Source organism: Tamandua tetradactyla, chromosome 8 (genome assembly GCF_023851605.1).
Source record: "Tamandua tetradactyla isolate mTamTet1 chromosome 8, mTamTet1.pri, whole genome shotgun sequence".
NCBI lineage: Eukaryota > Metazoa > Chordata > Mammalia > Pilosa > Myrmecophagidae > Tamandua > Tamandua tetradactyla.
The window spans coordinates 66,050,379-66,066,630 of NC_135334.1; the positions used below are offsets into that span (position 1 = coordinate 66,050,379).

The window sequence follows — 16,252 nt, forward strand, 5'->3', positions numbered from 1 at the left end:
TTGTTAAATTTAAGTTGGGTATGATTCAGAAGGACTGTGAAGTAGAATAGTGATGCTGTTCTACTTGAAGACATCTCACTTGACCTTGCCCTGTTCTTGTTATTTAAATTCAGAGTGTCTTTGAAAGTTTATGTATTACTTAGTATATGTTCATAATGAGAAGTTTTTCGTAACTCGTAACTCTTTTTTGTGTGATGCTTTGTAAAGGGAAAAAAATTACATAAAAATGTTTCTAGTCTATAACTACATAATCTCCTTTCTGGGAATTTGATACAAAAGAAGAAAGCCACCAAGATATATTCATAATAGGGGGAGAAAAGGAAATACCTGGAATAGCCAACGCTGGGAGAACTGGTTATGTGAATTAGGCTTATCAACTCAGTGGGGTAATAGGCACCCATTCAAATTGATGTAATAGTAGCAAGACAGAAAAGGTAAAATATCAAACTGTGTCTCTAACTGTAATAAGAACCATATACAATTATGTATGTGATTGAGTGAACTAAAAGCAGCTGACTTCTCGAGGCAGGATTGTGAATGCAGTTTTTTCTTCTATTTAGTCTTCTATTTATATGTGTAACAAAAATGTAAATATTTGTGTCCTAAGCTCACATTTAGAAATATTTCTCTCCTTTAGGGATGGATTCGTTCAGTCCGATCCCAGAAGGAAATCTTGTTTCTGCATGTAAATGATGGGTCGTCTTTGGAAAGCCTTCAGATTGTTGCAGATTCAAGCTTTGATAGTAGGTGAGTTATTTAAAAAAATAAAGTTCTTAGTTTTTTTTTTTGTCATCTTTTCTGCCCTCCACTTTCCTTACCTAGTGTTCACATTGCTATCTGAGTAATCTTCCTTAAAAAATCTGCTTTCCACATCTTTTAGGATCAAGTCCAAATACTTGGTATCAGGATCCTTCAAGCTTAGGTTTTTCCTCCTCTCTGTAACATCTTCACATGTTGTTTTAGTTTGTAAGGCACCAGAATGTAATATACCAGAAATTTAATGACATTTAAAAAGGAGAACTTATTAAGTTGCAAGTGTACAGTTCTAAGGCCATGAAAAATAAGGTATCATCCAGGGAAAGATACCTTAGTTCAAGAAAGGCCAGTGGGTCCAGAATGCCTCTGTTGGCTGGAAAGACACATGGTGATATCTGCTAGCTTTCTCTCCTGGCTTCTTGTTTCATAAGGATTTCCTAGGGTTGGTCTCCTTCTGCAGCTCCAAAGATCTTTGGCTGTGTGGACTCTGTCAGCACTGTTGTCTCTTTCCAAAATGGTTCGCTCTTAAAGGGCTCCAGCAAGCAACCCCACCTTGAATGAGTGGGGAGACATTTCCATGGAAAACATCTGTTCTAGTTTGTAAGCTGCAGAAATGTGATATACCAGAAATGGAACAACTTTTAAAAAGGAAATTTTGTAAGTTGCAGTTTATAGTTCTAAGACTGTGAATATGCCCAAATTAAGGCAAGGTTATGAAAATGTCCAGTCTAAGGCATTCAGGGAAGGATACCTTGGTTCAAGGATGCCAGTGAAATTTGGGATTTCTCTCTCAGCTGGAAGGGCACATGGTAAAGTCTGTTAGCTTTCTCTCCTGGCTTGTTTCATGAAGCTCTCCTGGGGCTTTTTTCTTCTTCATCTCCAAAGGTCTATGGCTACATGGGCTGTAAAGCTTTTTCCAAAATGGTTCCCTCTTAAAGGGCTCCAGTAAACAAGTTCCACCTTGAATGGATGGAGACACATCTCAGTGGAAACCATCTACTCAAAAGATAGCACCCAGCACTATTGAATGAGGATTAAAGAACATGGCTTTTCTGGGGTACGCAACAGATTCACACCAGCATATTCTACCCTTTTGGACCCCCAAAACACATGTTCTTTCGAAATGCAAAATACCTTCATTCCATAACAATATCAGAAAGTCTTAAAACCATTTCAGTAACAATACAGAGTCAGAAACAAATCATCTGCAGGCATGGTCTATCCTAAGGCAAAAGTTCTCCTCTGGGTCTGGACCTGTAAAACTTGGAACAAGTTATTTCCTGCTACGGTGCAAAGGAGGAACAGTCGTAGTATACATATTCCTATTCATAGGGAGAAATTGGAAGGTGCACAGGGGTCACCAGACTTTTACAATTCTGGAAACCTGCAGGGCAAAGGCCATTAGATTTCAAAGTCTGAGAGTCATTTATCTTTGGGGCTTTAGAAAGCTGCTGTCCCACCCTTTCCAAGGCCCTACACAGCAGCCCACCTCTCTACCAATGCAACCTGGGGGACACTGGGGAGACCATCTTTTTCTCGGCCCCACCCTGTCCACACATTGGAGCTGCACGTGGGCTCTCTGCCATCTCCAGGGCACACTCTCAACCCCTCCAAAACAATGGGGTGGCAATCAGCATCTCCCCAACCCCCAAGGAATGTGTCCACCCTCTCCAAGGCCTGAGGCGACACAGTTCTTCCACTGCAACAGGGTGGAAGGCCCACCCTCTGCCTTCCGGGCAAACTCACCTGCCAGTGCTTGGGTGAGTCCACTGTTTTGTCCCAAGGTTTCTTGACTTCAGACCTTACCTGGTACTGAAATCTGCCACTTCTCTGGTACCAAAATCTGTGTTAGTCTGCTAGCTTCCGGAATGCGATATACCAGAAATGGAATGACTTAAAAATGGGGGAATTTATTAAGTTGTATTTATAGTTCTAAGGCTATGAAAATGTCCAACCTAAGGAATCTGAGGAAAGATACCTTGGTTCAAGAAGGCTGATAATGTTCAGGGTTTCTCTCTCAGCTGGAAAGGCACGTGACTGGTTTTTTCTCCAGGAATCTTCTACGGCTTCTCTGAGGCTCTATCCATTCTGTTGGCTCTGTGGGTTCTAGTGGCCCTGAAGCTTTTTCTAAAATGGTTTCCTCTTAAAGGACTCCAGTAAGCAACCCCACTTTGAATGGGTGGAGACACATCTCCATGGAAAGCATCTAATCAAAAGTTATCACCCACAGGATATCCACATATTCTGCTATGTGCTGGGGCCTTGTATACATTTAAATCTTGAGAGTGCATAAACTATCTGATTTGAGAGGGATATAGTTTGGTGGTTAAGATCACTGAGTGGGGCTAAAAATTTAAGTCCTTAGGTACTGTACCACTTGCTCTGCAAAGTTGGACAAGTTACTTAAATCAGTTCTGTTTAAAATTTTTTTTCTATAATTTATAAAATAGAAATAGCAGCCCATAGAGTTATGTAGATTAAATAATTGTAAAGGGGTTAGGATAATGCTTAATGTGCAAGAAACAATGTTAGCTATTAGCAATAAGTTGGAGTTTAGTCAAAACTGCAACTGTATCTTCCATAGCACTATTACATCTTGTTTTAAAGTTCATAAAGAGTATGGCAGTATGTAATAGATGAAATCTAATAGTAATTCCTCAGAATAGCCTAATTAAATCATACTTTAGTCTATTAAAAGTACAAAATCAAAAGTACATTACAAAGTGAAAAAAAAGTATACACTAGCAGCGATAATCCAAGTAAAATTTTATTAGTTTTATCTTATAATACAAAAGCAGCCATTTAATATCAGATGATTTTGTGGAATTGGTATCTGTGCAAAGAATGTTAACAAATGGCAAAGATAAGCATGGACTTTTCTACCCTCTAGTTTTCCCCTAGCCCCTAGATTATTTATTCCTTCATGTAAGGTAAACTTGAGTTATTTGCCACAAAATTAATTTGAACCTAATTTTTTGAAAAGAAGCCATGATTACCTTCATATTTGTAGAAAAAATTGGGATGTACCACACAGATCAAAAGGTAGAACTATATAAATTACCTTAGCCAATTTTTCGTATGTTGTGAACCCTTTACAAGGGTTCTTTAATTTGATATTATCTTCCCACTAACTTAAAATAAAGTGGTTTGGCTGATTTACTGAATTCCATCCTTTGCTTGGTTCTAACATGTAGTTTTTCTTTTAAAAGTTTCAATCTCCCACCAAAAATACATTTATAAAGTGAATGAATTTATTGTATATAATGCCAAGACTCAAGACTACATTTTGTCTCGAATTACCTCTTACTGTGATCAAGTATGGCTTTGGGTAGCTACACTGTTTCCTTAAATACAAAATAGAAATGATCGTGGTGGCCTCATGGTAAGTGCTTTAGTATTTACCCTGACTTCCGCACTTGCTCAAAGTATTTTCCCTTTTTGAAACTGTAGCATATGGTACTTCTTTTATCTTTTCAGGTTTTTTTTGATGTATGTTAAGTTGATATTTTCATTTGTTTACCAGATCTTCAATAGGAAGTCTCCAAGTTGTTTATATCTAAATTTTAGGCATTAAATACAAAAAGTTACTGACACTGTTGTACCCATAAAACTCCTTGGCTCAGGTAATGCGTTAGATACAACATTTGTGTGTGTCTGTGTGTATGAGAGAGAGATTAAACTGTTGGCTAGTTTTAAAATTCTCTGAAGTACTCCTGTTAAAATTTTTTTTTCCAAGTTCCGTTTTTATTTATCACCCACAATTGGGTGGGTCACATCTCCATAAAGACAATAAAAAGATCCCACCCAGCAATATTAAATGAGGATCAAAAAACTTGGCTTTTTGGGGGTACACGACAGATTCAAACTGGCACATTCCACCATTTGGACCCCCAAAAGACATGTTTTTTCCAAATGCAAAATATATTAATATTAATCCCGTCACAATATCATAATGCCTTAAACCATTTCAGTAACAATACAAATTAATACAACTTAATTTGTGTATTCTATTGAAGTTAAGTTGATATCAAAGCAAACGAGATCATTACCATTGTAGGATGTTACATATAAGCCCTATGGTAACTATAGTGCAAATATTGGAGAATATGCAAGCTCATAGAGACAGAACTTAAGAGTACAGGTTTCAGGGTCAGGGTGGGGAATGAGTAGTGAATGAAAATGAGTATAGACTTTCTTTTTGGCAAGATGGGAAAGTCTTAGTAATGGAAGATGGTGAGGGTACCACAACATAGTGAATACGATTAAGCCCACTGAATGGTGTGCTTGGGAGTGGTTGAGATGAGAAATTTTACATTATATATATGTTTCAACAATAAAGAACAGCTAAAGAGACAATGACAGTTCAAGACAATATATGATCCTGGATGGGTCCTAATGAGGGAAGAGAAAAGGCTTAAAAGGAAATTATTGGGGCATATGAAAAAAATTGAAATACTGACTATAAACTTTATCATCAATGTTAAATTTCTTGAACTGCACTTAAAGTGACTACATCAGTGAATATTCTTGTTCTGAGGAAATAGACATCAGTATTAAGTGTTCAAAGAGCTTGATGTGTACAAGCTAATCTCAAGTGCTCAAAAAATGAATTGGTAAATAGACTGAGAAAAAGGCTGTTGGACTGATGGATAGAAGGATACAGCAAATGTGGCAAAATGTTAAAATTGGTGGGTCTGGGTATCATAGGGTCATGTGGGTATGTTGGAGTTCTCTGTTTGGTTTGTATTATTTTTGTAATAAGTCCGGTAAGTTTGAAAGTATTTCAAAGTAAAAAGTTTGAAATTGGTTGAAAATGCAAAATTTACAGAATTACAAAAGTTGATTAAGAAATCAACCACAGTGGGAGAATAATCAGAAAAAACAGATTAAAATATTTGAAAAATGTAATGCTCTGACAGGTTTTTATGTGTGTGTGTATGTGTGTATATGTATGCTTGCACTCAATAATTAGAATATATGCGTTCTCAAGCATACAAAAAACATTTAATTGATTCATTGAATGAATATTTATAGGTTGCTCATTATGTGTCAGGCACTTTTTGAGTTGTGGGGCATGCTAAAATGAGAAAAATATAATATTGAAAAAAAAAATCAGGGTTACACGAAATGGTATTTTGCTTATCCTGTTTTTTTGTTACTGTAGAGAACTGGCTTTTGGAAGTTCTGTTGAAGTTCAAGGGCAGCTGGTAAAAAGTCCATCCAAAAAACAAAATATGGAACTGAAGGCAGAGAAAATTGAAGTTGTTGGAAATTGTGATGCCCAGGTATGCTCCCTGACACTTATATGGAGGTTGTTTGTGCTAATTAAAAACTTTAGCAATCTGTTTTCAGTGTAATTATTAGGAAGTTGGCTCTTGGAACATTTTAAAATTGTAACTTTTCAGATAATTGAACCCAGGGAATGTAGAGACAATAGCAAATATTTCTTACATAGTTCACTTAGTCTCATGAGTGAGAACCAAGTGTTTATGTATCACTATAATGCCTATCATAGTGGAAACTTACCACTTTTACACACTTGCCTAGTCAGCCACGATGACAGAGACATGAGGGTATGCCATTTCAGATATTCCTAGGAAACCTTTTCCAAGAAATGGCTTTTGCATGATCTTGTACGGTACTGTCCAGTATAGTAGCCACTAGCCACTGTGCCTGTTTAAATTTACCTTGATTAAAATTAAATACAAAATTTAGTTCTTCAGTGGCGTTAGCCACATTTCAAGTGCTCAATAGTTATTTGCCATGTTGGTTGCCGTGTTAGTTACTGTACTGGATAGCACAGAGGGAATGTTTTCGTGTATCACAGAAATTCTCTTGAACAGGGGCTAATCTAGAATGCTGTAATGCTAGGGCTCAGTGGGGGCAAGAAATTCTACAGATATGGATCCATAATTAAAATGTGCTTATACCTGCTTTTGCAAGACTCTTCTGTTGGCAGCGTTATATTTTTAAGCCTGATAATGGGGTTAGAGGGAATAAAAATAGATTATCAATACAGTCCCTTACATTTATGATGGTGGAGCAAATAAGGTCTAGCCAGGTGAAATGACTTGCTGTTGGTTATAGAGTTGATTAATGTCAGCTGAAATTTAAATTCTAGCCACTGGACTGCCTTGTATTTTTGCTATAATTATCTCAATTATTTAATGAATAAAAAATGAGGAAATAAAGGGGAATTGCATTGTTTTAATTCATAGTTCTTTCAGAATAATAGGGAAAAGTTAAATATGAGGAAACGAAAGAAAATGAGATGGTTTTCTTAAGAATATCATTCTGAATAATTTTCTAGAAAACTCTAATTGACATTTAAAACCAGGAATCAGGTTCTCAGATTTCTGATAGACTGTGAAAATAATTCCAAACTCAGAAAGAAATGGAGAAGGTAACCTCATCCCCATTTTTTTAAGCGAACTATGATTATTAATGTTTCACTGTTGCTGAATTGTTCTCTCCTGACTCTGTTGGTGTCCATATCTCCATCTTCCTCTCTCCGTCAGTTTACTGTCGTTTTATAGTATTCAGAGATTAGGGAGTTCTGAATCAATAACAGTACCCAGATTCCTATTAATGTGGTCACAGTTTCATTTAGTAAGTAGGTTGCTTATTTCTGTATGACAAATTAGTATGTATATAAGGCCTAAAAAAAAAAGTCAAGTGAAAAAGCAGGCTACCAATGAAGCTATTTTATTTTATTTAGTTTCTGTATTATATTTTTAGTCAAACTTTGGTTTTGGTTTTAAAATATCCTTCTTTGTCTTACTCTTCTAACATGAGTATAGACAGAATGAAAATACTTCTAAGTGGAGTTGTAATTTTCTTTAAAAATTTTTGGTAATCTGCACTACTCTGTCATATTTAAGAAAGCTGCTGACCTTCCATCATTTTCTTGAGCACCAGTAACATGTTGATAAATAGTGCCAATTGATTATGAATGCTTTTGGATTTTTTTTTGACATTTTTTATGTGAAGTATATGTAGAAAAGTAATAAATTTCAAAGCACAGTCTAACAAGTAGTTATAGAGCAAATTTCAAAGTATGAGTTACAGTTCTGATTGTGGGTTTTTAAGCTATTTGGATGATTTAAAAATTGAACACTAGCTGTGTGTATACAACTGTAGAAGACATAAATCTTTAATACCTAAAATATTCTGAACTCCTGTTTGCCAAACATTGGGCTGTTTTGCGTGATTATCCTAACCTCTATTTGTAAGCAGTGATTGATAGCAAACAGTTGAAATTTGGTAAATTGCAGAATGATATTAAGTAACTTTGCCTGGGATTCCACCACTAGTATGTAGTAAAGCTGGATTCAAACTCAGATCTCCATGATTTCACCTCTCTCTACCTTTTGGAATTTAGGTAAGGCTGTACTCAGTTTTGTATTAAGAAATAAGAAAAACATGTAAGTTTTGTTCTAAAGCAATGCTATTTAAGAAGTGTCTGGAAAATGATTTTATAAAACAACGTATTTTTTAACCTCCAATTTTTTTCCTGTTTATTGGCAGGCTTTCCCATTTAAATATAAAGAGAGGCATCCTCTGGAGTATATGAGACAATATCCTCACCTTAGGTGTAGAACTAATGTTCTGAGTTCTATATTGAGGGTTCGCAGTGAAGCCACAGCTGCTATTCATTCTTTCTTTAAGGTAAGGTACTTTGATTCTCTGCGTTTTTTTCTCATAAAGAAGTTGAAAAATTCTATAAGTTTTATAGTTTTAGGTTATGTACGTAGATCAGTGATCTATATGAGCTAATTTTATATATGGTTTGAGATATAGATTCAAGTTCATTTTTTTGCATGCAGATATATGATTGTGCCAGGAGCATTTGTTGAAATGGTTATCCTTCTCCACTGTGTTGCCTTTGTAACTTTGTCAAAAATCAGTTGTTAGTAAATGTTTGAGTTTATTTCTGGACTGTCCTGTTCCATTGATCATTTTCTTAGGTTTGTAATAGTAACATGTTGTTTTGATTATTGTAGTCTTATAGTACTTTTCAGTATATTAGAGTAGTTACAGAGCAATCATGTATAATATACAGGATTCCCATATACCACTATATTATTAACACTTAGCATTTGTATGGAACATTTATTGCAATTGATGATAACATGTTTTTATTATGGTACTATTAAGTATAGTCCATGGTTTAACTTAGGGTTCACTGTTGGTGTAGTACAGTTCAACACTGGGTTTTGAGTCTTGAGTCTATCACTAAATAATTGCATCATCTTGAAGAACCGAGTTTGCCATGACAGAGGTTTTCTCATGCACCTCAGTTCCTTCCCATGCAGGCTGCTCTAGAGAAGAAAACTTATGTCACACAAGAGGGGTCAAGTCTTAGGAACAAAATACCTATTCCAGAGATTATATGCATTAGTTCCCACTTGTCTAAAACTCAGGTTGGTAGGAGGAGGATGGTGCTAAAATAGTGGCCTCTTTCTCTATTAAGATGAGACAAGAATAAGTCAGACAGACCCAAATAAAATTTCCAGTTCTGCCAAGTATCAGCTGCAAGACCTTGGGCAGTGTGCTGGCTTGAAAGGATTACATACCCTAGAAGAGCCATGTTTTAGTCCTTATCCAATCTTGTGGGAGCAACCATTTCTTTTAATCCGTATTCAATGATGTAGGTTGGACTAGTTTGATTAGATTATTTCCATGGAGATTTGACGCACCCAATTGTGGGTGTTAATCTTTGATTAGTGGGTAATGTGACTCCACCCATTCCAAGTGGGTCTTGATTACTTAACTGGAATCTTTTAAAAGAAGAAGCATTTTGGAAGAAGCTTGAAAACAGCAGAGCCATGAGATCCATGAGCGCTGAGAGCCTACACAGTCAGAGACCTTTGGAGATGAAGAAGGAAAACGCCCCCTGGATAGCATCATGAAACAAGAAGCCTGGAGAAAAAGCTAGCACAGGTCACCACGTGTGCCACGTGCCTTTCCAGTTGAGAGAGAAACCCTGAATTTCATCGGCCTTTGTTCAGTGAAGATAACCTCTTGTTGGTGCCTTAATTTGAACATTTTTATAGACTTGCTTTAGTTTGGACATTTTCACAGGCTAAGAACTGTAAACTTGCAACTTAATAAATTCCCGTTTTTAAAAGCCATCCCATTTCTGGTATATTGCATTATGACAGCTAGCAAACTAGAACAGGCATCTCTTAGCAGTCATCTGAGGAGAAAATAAATGGGCAGTGGGAGAAAAAAAAGGTCTTTGTGAAAAGATTTAGGCCTAGCGCGTAGTAACTTCCCCAAACCCTTAGTTTCCTTCCTTTTCTGGCTCTACTAAAGCTAGTAAAACTATTCTCTCAATAAAGTTGTAAAACTTTTGTAGAAGACAGATAATGGAAAATAGCTCTTTTCTAGGTATCTCAGTAAGAACTTTACTCTTTAAACCATTTACTTCACAGTGCAACAGTGACTCAGTGGCAGAATTCTCGCCTGCCATGTCAGAGACCTGGGTTCAATTCCCGAAACCTGCCCATGTAAAAAAAAAAAAGCCTGTAAACCATTAACTTGTAGTGGCTTGGAAAAAGACAATTAAATCCATGTAAACTTTTTGTTTTAATAAGTAAAGCATTTTCATGGCTTAGATTTTGAATATATTTACAAATAAGGAAAACTTCTAGGCTGAGAAGGCTTTACACTGAAGTTACTACAGCTGGGAAGTAATGCATGCCCCACGTGAGTTTTAAACATAAGACAGAATACCAGACACATCACTCTCTAGACTAGATTGCAAGAGTTAAAGAAGTGTAGAAGACTTGGGGAAGTTCACACAAGCACCAACCAATTTCTTCACCTTCATGCTGCAGAACCAGCTAAGAGTTGTATTACTTTTAAATGAGCTAGAGGTAGGGTCCTGATCATTTTAGGTGAAACTTTCTCCTCTGTTAACAGTTAAGCGCAAGGGCTTTTGCTATAGAAGGGTATTCCACTGATAAGTACATAACAATATTAGAACAGCAAAGAGGAGGTTACATAATCTTGGTTCTTCAAGTGTCAGAAACTTCCATATCATAACAGCAGAGGAGTGGAATGAATTCCACTTCTCAAAGGCTTAATCCACAAACTTCCTGTTGGCATTTGTACCAAATGAGGGTCCCCGTACTTCTGGCATCATCTGCCAGACTGTGAGGTCCCATTGGTTTTCTGGAGTATTAAAAACCTTTATTTTGTGATCTCCGCTATAGTTAACATCACCAGCTATATCCTCAGGCAAGTAGGCCTCCGGATCAATTTGCACATCAACATCTTTTTGGTGGCAATTTTGTTCATAGGAATTGCTTTTTGTACCACAGCCTTAACCAGAGGGAAATCCTGTTTCCTACAACAAATAATCATTCGGGACTCCAGCAACTAGTATAAACCCTGTAGGACCGGTCCATCCAGCAGCACTTGGTACCTGGTTGTATCTTTTCCCACCTTGCTGTGTTTCTGCTTTACTTCATGCAGTAGGTCTGTAATAAGATCATCTCTGGCTTTGAGGACTTTGAGCCTTGCTTAATTCATCAAATTGGACATCTGAATTTTCTTTTGCTGCTCAATCTGCTTTTCTTTCTTCTTATAGTATTCCTTAATCTTCAGTCTTTGAGTTTGCACAAGTCAACCTTTCTCAATGTTGAATTCTTAAGCTTTTGCATGTTTCTTCTGCTTTCTTATTGGCTTCTTGTTCAGTGAAAGCCATCGGTGCTTAATCTACTTTTGCAAGTCATCATTGCTGAGGGCCATAGCAAAAGCATTGGTAGCCCAATGGGCGAGAGAATCAAGTTTAGATTTAAAAAGGGCTATGGAAGGAATGGGAAAAGAAAACCCCATATAATACTTCTTGAAATCCAGTAGTGTTAGGCTCCAACTTTATTTCTCAGTCTCAGAGTTGTTTTAACTGTTCTAGCACTTTGCATGTCAAAATGATTTTAGAAACAGCTTGTTAATGTCTACAAAATACCTATGGGAGGAAATGGTGGAATAGAAAATTTTACAAGTTTTACCTTCCACTAGAAGAATAAAAGAGCTGATAAAAGAGACTGGAAATAACTAGGTGATAACCCTGGAACCAGAATGGATATTTAGAGCAATTACAGGAGTGCCAAAGTAAGCAAAAGGCTGCCAAGAGTTCACCTTTTGTCGGTGAAAGTGTGAACCAGTGACTTTTTCCCTATTACTCAGCCTTACAGCAGCTGCTGCAGAAACAGTTATGGCTACAGCAATGCAGCTCAGATCCTGGGAGGCTGATTGGGGCCAGGGCTTGCATGGGAAACTTTCTCCTCTAAAAGTTGGGGTTGTAGGTCAAGGTCAGTGTGGGTGATCCCCAAGGGACCAGTATGGAAACTGGCCTCAGTTTTCAGCCCTCTGGGCAGCAGAGCTTCCAGCCTTCTACCAGCATCTACCTAGACATAAAGAGCTAGTGCACCTTCTTTGTTTTTTTGCTTGTTTGATTGTTTTTCTTCTTCCTTCTGTGTGTGGGTGTTTTCTGGTCTGGCAGTTCAGTGAGGGTAAAACATAGATTCTGGCCTTGGTTTCTCCTTTCTCCGTAGCAGCATCTGGCCTCACACCAGTATCTATGAGATCTTAAAGACCCAGTAGTATTTTTTCAGTGGTTGAATTTCTTCTTTCTCTTTCTTGTGGTGTTTAGCCTGACACGTCTTAAGACTCCAGTGCAGGCGCCAGTCTATTTCTCTCAGAAACCGTATCTTCTGGCCTGTCAGAGATATAGAGTGAATGTACTTTTTTTGTTGTTGTTGGTTGGTTGGTTGGTTGTTTTTGTCTTTTTCTGTTTTACACTTTGGGGTCTGGCAGATCCCTAAAGAAAAAGCAGGAACACTGGTCTAGGTGTTGGCCTTAAAGAAGTATCTTCTGACTTCCCATCAGCATATAACATACGCAACTTGGAGAGGTGGTGCAAGTGTATTATCTGTTCTTTAATATGTTTCCCCTTGTTTTTTTCCTTTCTTTTTCTTTCCATTGTTCTTATTTCCTTTTCCTTTTTCTTTATTTTTTTTCCTCTTTATTTCCTTCTTGTACTTAGTCTGACAGACCAAAAAGAAGGAGAACTAGATTTCTAGAATGAACACAACATGGTACTCAGAATGTTCTGTTCTCAACAAAAAATTACAGAAGTTCCAAGGGGATAGGAAAGTATGACCCAGACACAGAAAAAAAGAATTCAACAGAAAATATTCCAAAGAAGCACAGTCTAGAATTACTAATCAAAGATCTTAAAACAGCTCTCATAAATAGGATCAATGAACTAAAATAAAGCCTGGACAAATAACTAAATGAAATCAGGGAAACAATATATGAACAAAATGAGAATGTCAATAATGAGATAGAAATTAAGAAGAAGAAGCAAATGGAAATTCTGGAAGTCAAAAGTACACTTATTGAAATGAAAAATTAAATAGAGGGGTTCAAGAGTAGATTGGTGGAGCCAGGAAAAAGGACCAGTGAACTTGAAGACAAAACAATTGAAATGATCTAGGTTGAGGAGCAAAAAGAAAAACAAATGGAAAAAAAAAACAACAAAGCAAGTTCTGAGAAACCTGTAGGATACCATCAAGCATACTAATATATGCATGATAAAAGCCCCAGAAGAAGAGAGAGATATAGGGCCAGAAAAACCATTTGAAGAAATAATGGCAGAAAACTTTGCAAATCTCATGAAAGATATGAATATACAAATCCAAGACAATCAGTGAACATAAAGCAGGAGAAATCCAAACAGATCTACACCAGGGCACATTATGATTAAGCTGTCCAGTGCCAAGAAACAATAAGGGAGAAGCAATATGAGATTCTTAATAAGATAAATAAGAGATCCTTGATAAGATTAACAAAGATTTCTCAGTAGGCACCATGAAGGTCAGAAGGCAGTGGCAGGACATATTTAAAGTGCTAAAAGAAAAAGAAAATCTGTAACCGAAGAATAATATATCCAGCAAAGCTGTCCTTCACAAATGAGGGAGAAATTAAGACATTTTAGGACTATTAAAAGCAGGGAATTCATTATCACTAGACTAGCCTTACAGGAAATGCTAAAGGGGGTCCTCCATGTTAAAAAGAAAGGACAATATACAATATTGTGATGCATAATGAAGAAATAAAGATCTCAGGTGTAAGTAACAATATGGGCAGATATAAATGGCAGTATTTCATTTTTCATTTGCAATGCTGTCTTTTACTTTTTATAAGGCTTAAAATTCAAATGCATAAAAAAAGTGTAAACCTTTGTTACTGAGAACAATACATAAAGAGGTAATTTATGAAGAGAACAACATAAAAGGGAGGTATGGAGGGATATAGATACTATGTATGTGTAAGTTTTTGAAGTCAAGTTTAAATTATCTAAACAATTTACACAAGAAGAAAGGATAAGTAATTCACAATGTTTCATTATAAAAGTCATCTAACCATGGGAAAGAATAGTCTCTTTAATGAATGGTGCTGGGAAAACTGATCCCCATTTGCAGAAGAATGAAAGTGAACCCCTACCTCACACCATAGACAGAATCAACTCAAAATGGATCAAAGACCAAATGTAAAAGCTGGAACTGTCAGACTCCTAGAAGAAAACATAGGGAGGTATCTTTAGGACCTTGTATTAGGCAAGGGTCTCTTAGACTTTATGCCCAAAGCATAAGCAACAAAAGAAAAAATAGATAAATTGGAACCTCATGAAAAGTAAAAAATTTTTACCTCAAAGGACTTTCTCATGAAAGTAAACAACCTACACTATGGGAGAAAATATTTGGAAGCCACATATCTGATAAACTTTTAATATCCAGAATATAAAAAGAAATCCTTCCACTCAACAACAAAAAACCAAAACAACCAAATTTAAAAATGGACAAAAGACTTTAAATAGGCATTTCTCCAAAGAAAATATACAAATGGCTAGAAAGCACATGAAAAGATGCTCAAGGTCATTAGCCATCAAGAAAATGCAAATCAAAACCACAGTGAGATACCATTTCCCATCCATTAGAATGGCTGCTATCAACAAAACCAAAAATAATAAATGTTGGAAATGATGCAGAGAGATAAGAATACTCATTCATTGCTCATGGCTATGTAAAGTGTATAGCCACCATAGAAGACAGGAGGCTCCTCAGAAAGCTAAGTATAAAACTCCCATATTACTTGACAATCGCATTACTAAATATATATCCATGGAAATTGAAAGCAGTGAATCGAGCAGATATCTACACAGTGATATTCATAGCAGCATTATTCATCATTGACAAAAGATGAAGGCAACCCAGATGTCCATCAAGTGATGAATGGCTAAAGAAAATGTAGCATATACATAGAATGGAATATTATTAACCCATAAAAATGAATGAAGTTATGGTTGCTGTTAGAACATGGATGATTCTCAAAGACATCATGTTGACTGAAATAAGCCAGATGCAAAAGGACAAATATTTATGATTTCATTGATGCGAAATAATTAGAAGAAGCAAAATCATAGAGTCAGATTCTAGAATATAGGCTACCAGAGGACATGACCAGGGATTTGGCAGTAGATTCTTAGATATAGTACCAAATCATAAGCAACAGAAGAAGCAATAGATAAATTTAATTTTATAAAAGTTAAAAGCCTCTGTACATCAAAGTAAATTGTCAAGAAAATAAAAAGACAACCCACAGAATGGGAGAAAATAGTTTCAATCCACATGCTAGATAAGGGTTTTTTTCTTTTTTTTTTTCCCCATGGGCAGCAGCAGGAATCAAACCTGGGTCTCCAGCGTGATAGGCAAGAATTCTGCCACTGAGCCACCATCACACCACCCTAGATAAGGTTTTAATATCCAGAATATATAAAGAACTTCTACAAGTCAACAACAAAAAGACAAATAACCCAATTGAAAAATGAACAAAGGATTTGAATAGGCTTTTTTTCCAAAGAAAATATGCAAGTGGCCAATAAACACATGAAAAGGTGCTCAATATTGTTAGCCATCAGGAAATGCTAATTGAAACCACAATGGAATACAACTTCATACCATAGGATTACATTTTAAAAAACAGAAAATAGGTGTTGCAGGGGATGTGCAGAAATTCAACTCTGTTGCATAGTTGATGGGAATGTAAAATGGTACCAGCACAATGGAAAGCAATATGATCATTCCTCAAATAGTTAAATCTAGAAATACCATATGACCCAGCAATCCTGCTTCCAGGTATATACCCAAAGAATGTGAAAACAGGTTCATAAATAGATACTTGTACACCAGTGTGTGTAGAAGCATTATTCACAATTTCCAAAAGCTGGGAGCAAGTGTCCAGCAACAAAATAATGGATAAACAAAATGTGATCCAAATACATTTAAGAGAACATGGAGTTATAAGGCATGCTGTAACATGGAAGAACCTTGAAAATATGCTCTGTGAAGAAAGCGAAACACGTAAGGACAAAAATTGCATGATAGAGAATGGGCAGAATGGAGGAGCTGAGGCAAGCTAAACT

General features: G+C 36.5%; 1 protein-coding gene and 1 pseudogene across 2 annotated transcripts in view; one reads left to right on the plus strand and one right to left on the minus strand.

Annotated features, from left to right (window-relative positions):
- NARS2 (asparaginyl-tRNA synthetase 2, mitochondrial) overlaps positions 1-16,252 on the plus strand; it is a 199,960-nt gene that overhangs the window by 2,430 nt on the left and 181,278 nt on the right. For both annotated transcript variants that reach the window (XM_077113456.1, XM_077113453.1), the window contains exons 2-4: positions 638-747; positions 5,921-6,041; positions 8,284-8,424. In XM_077113456.1, the coding sequence (XP_076969571.1) occupies positions 638-747; positions 5,921-6,041; positions 8,284-8,424 (372 nt within the window). The remainder of the gene's footprint in view (positions 1-637; positions 748-5,920; positions 6,042-8,283; positions 8,425-16,252) is intronic.
- On the minus strand, positions 10,844-11,514 carry LOC143644444 (V-type proton ATPase subunit E 1 pseudogene; annotated as a pseudogene).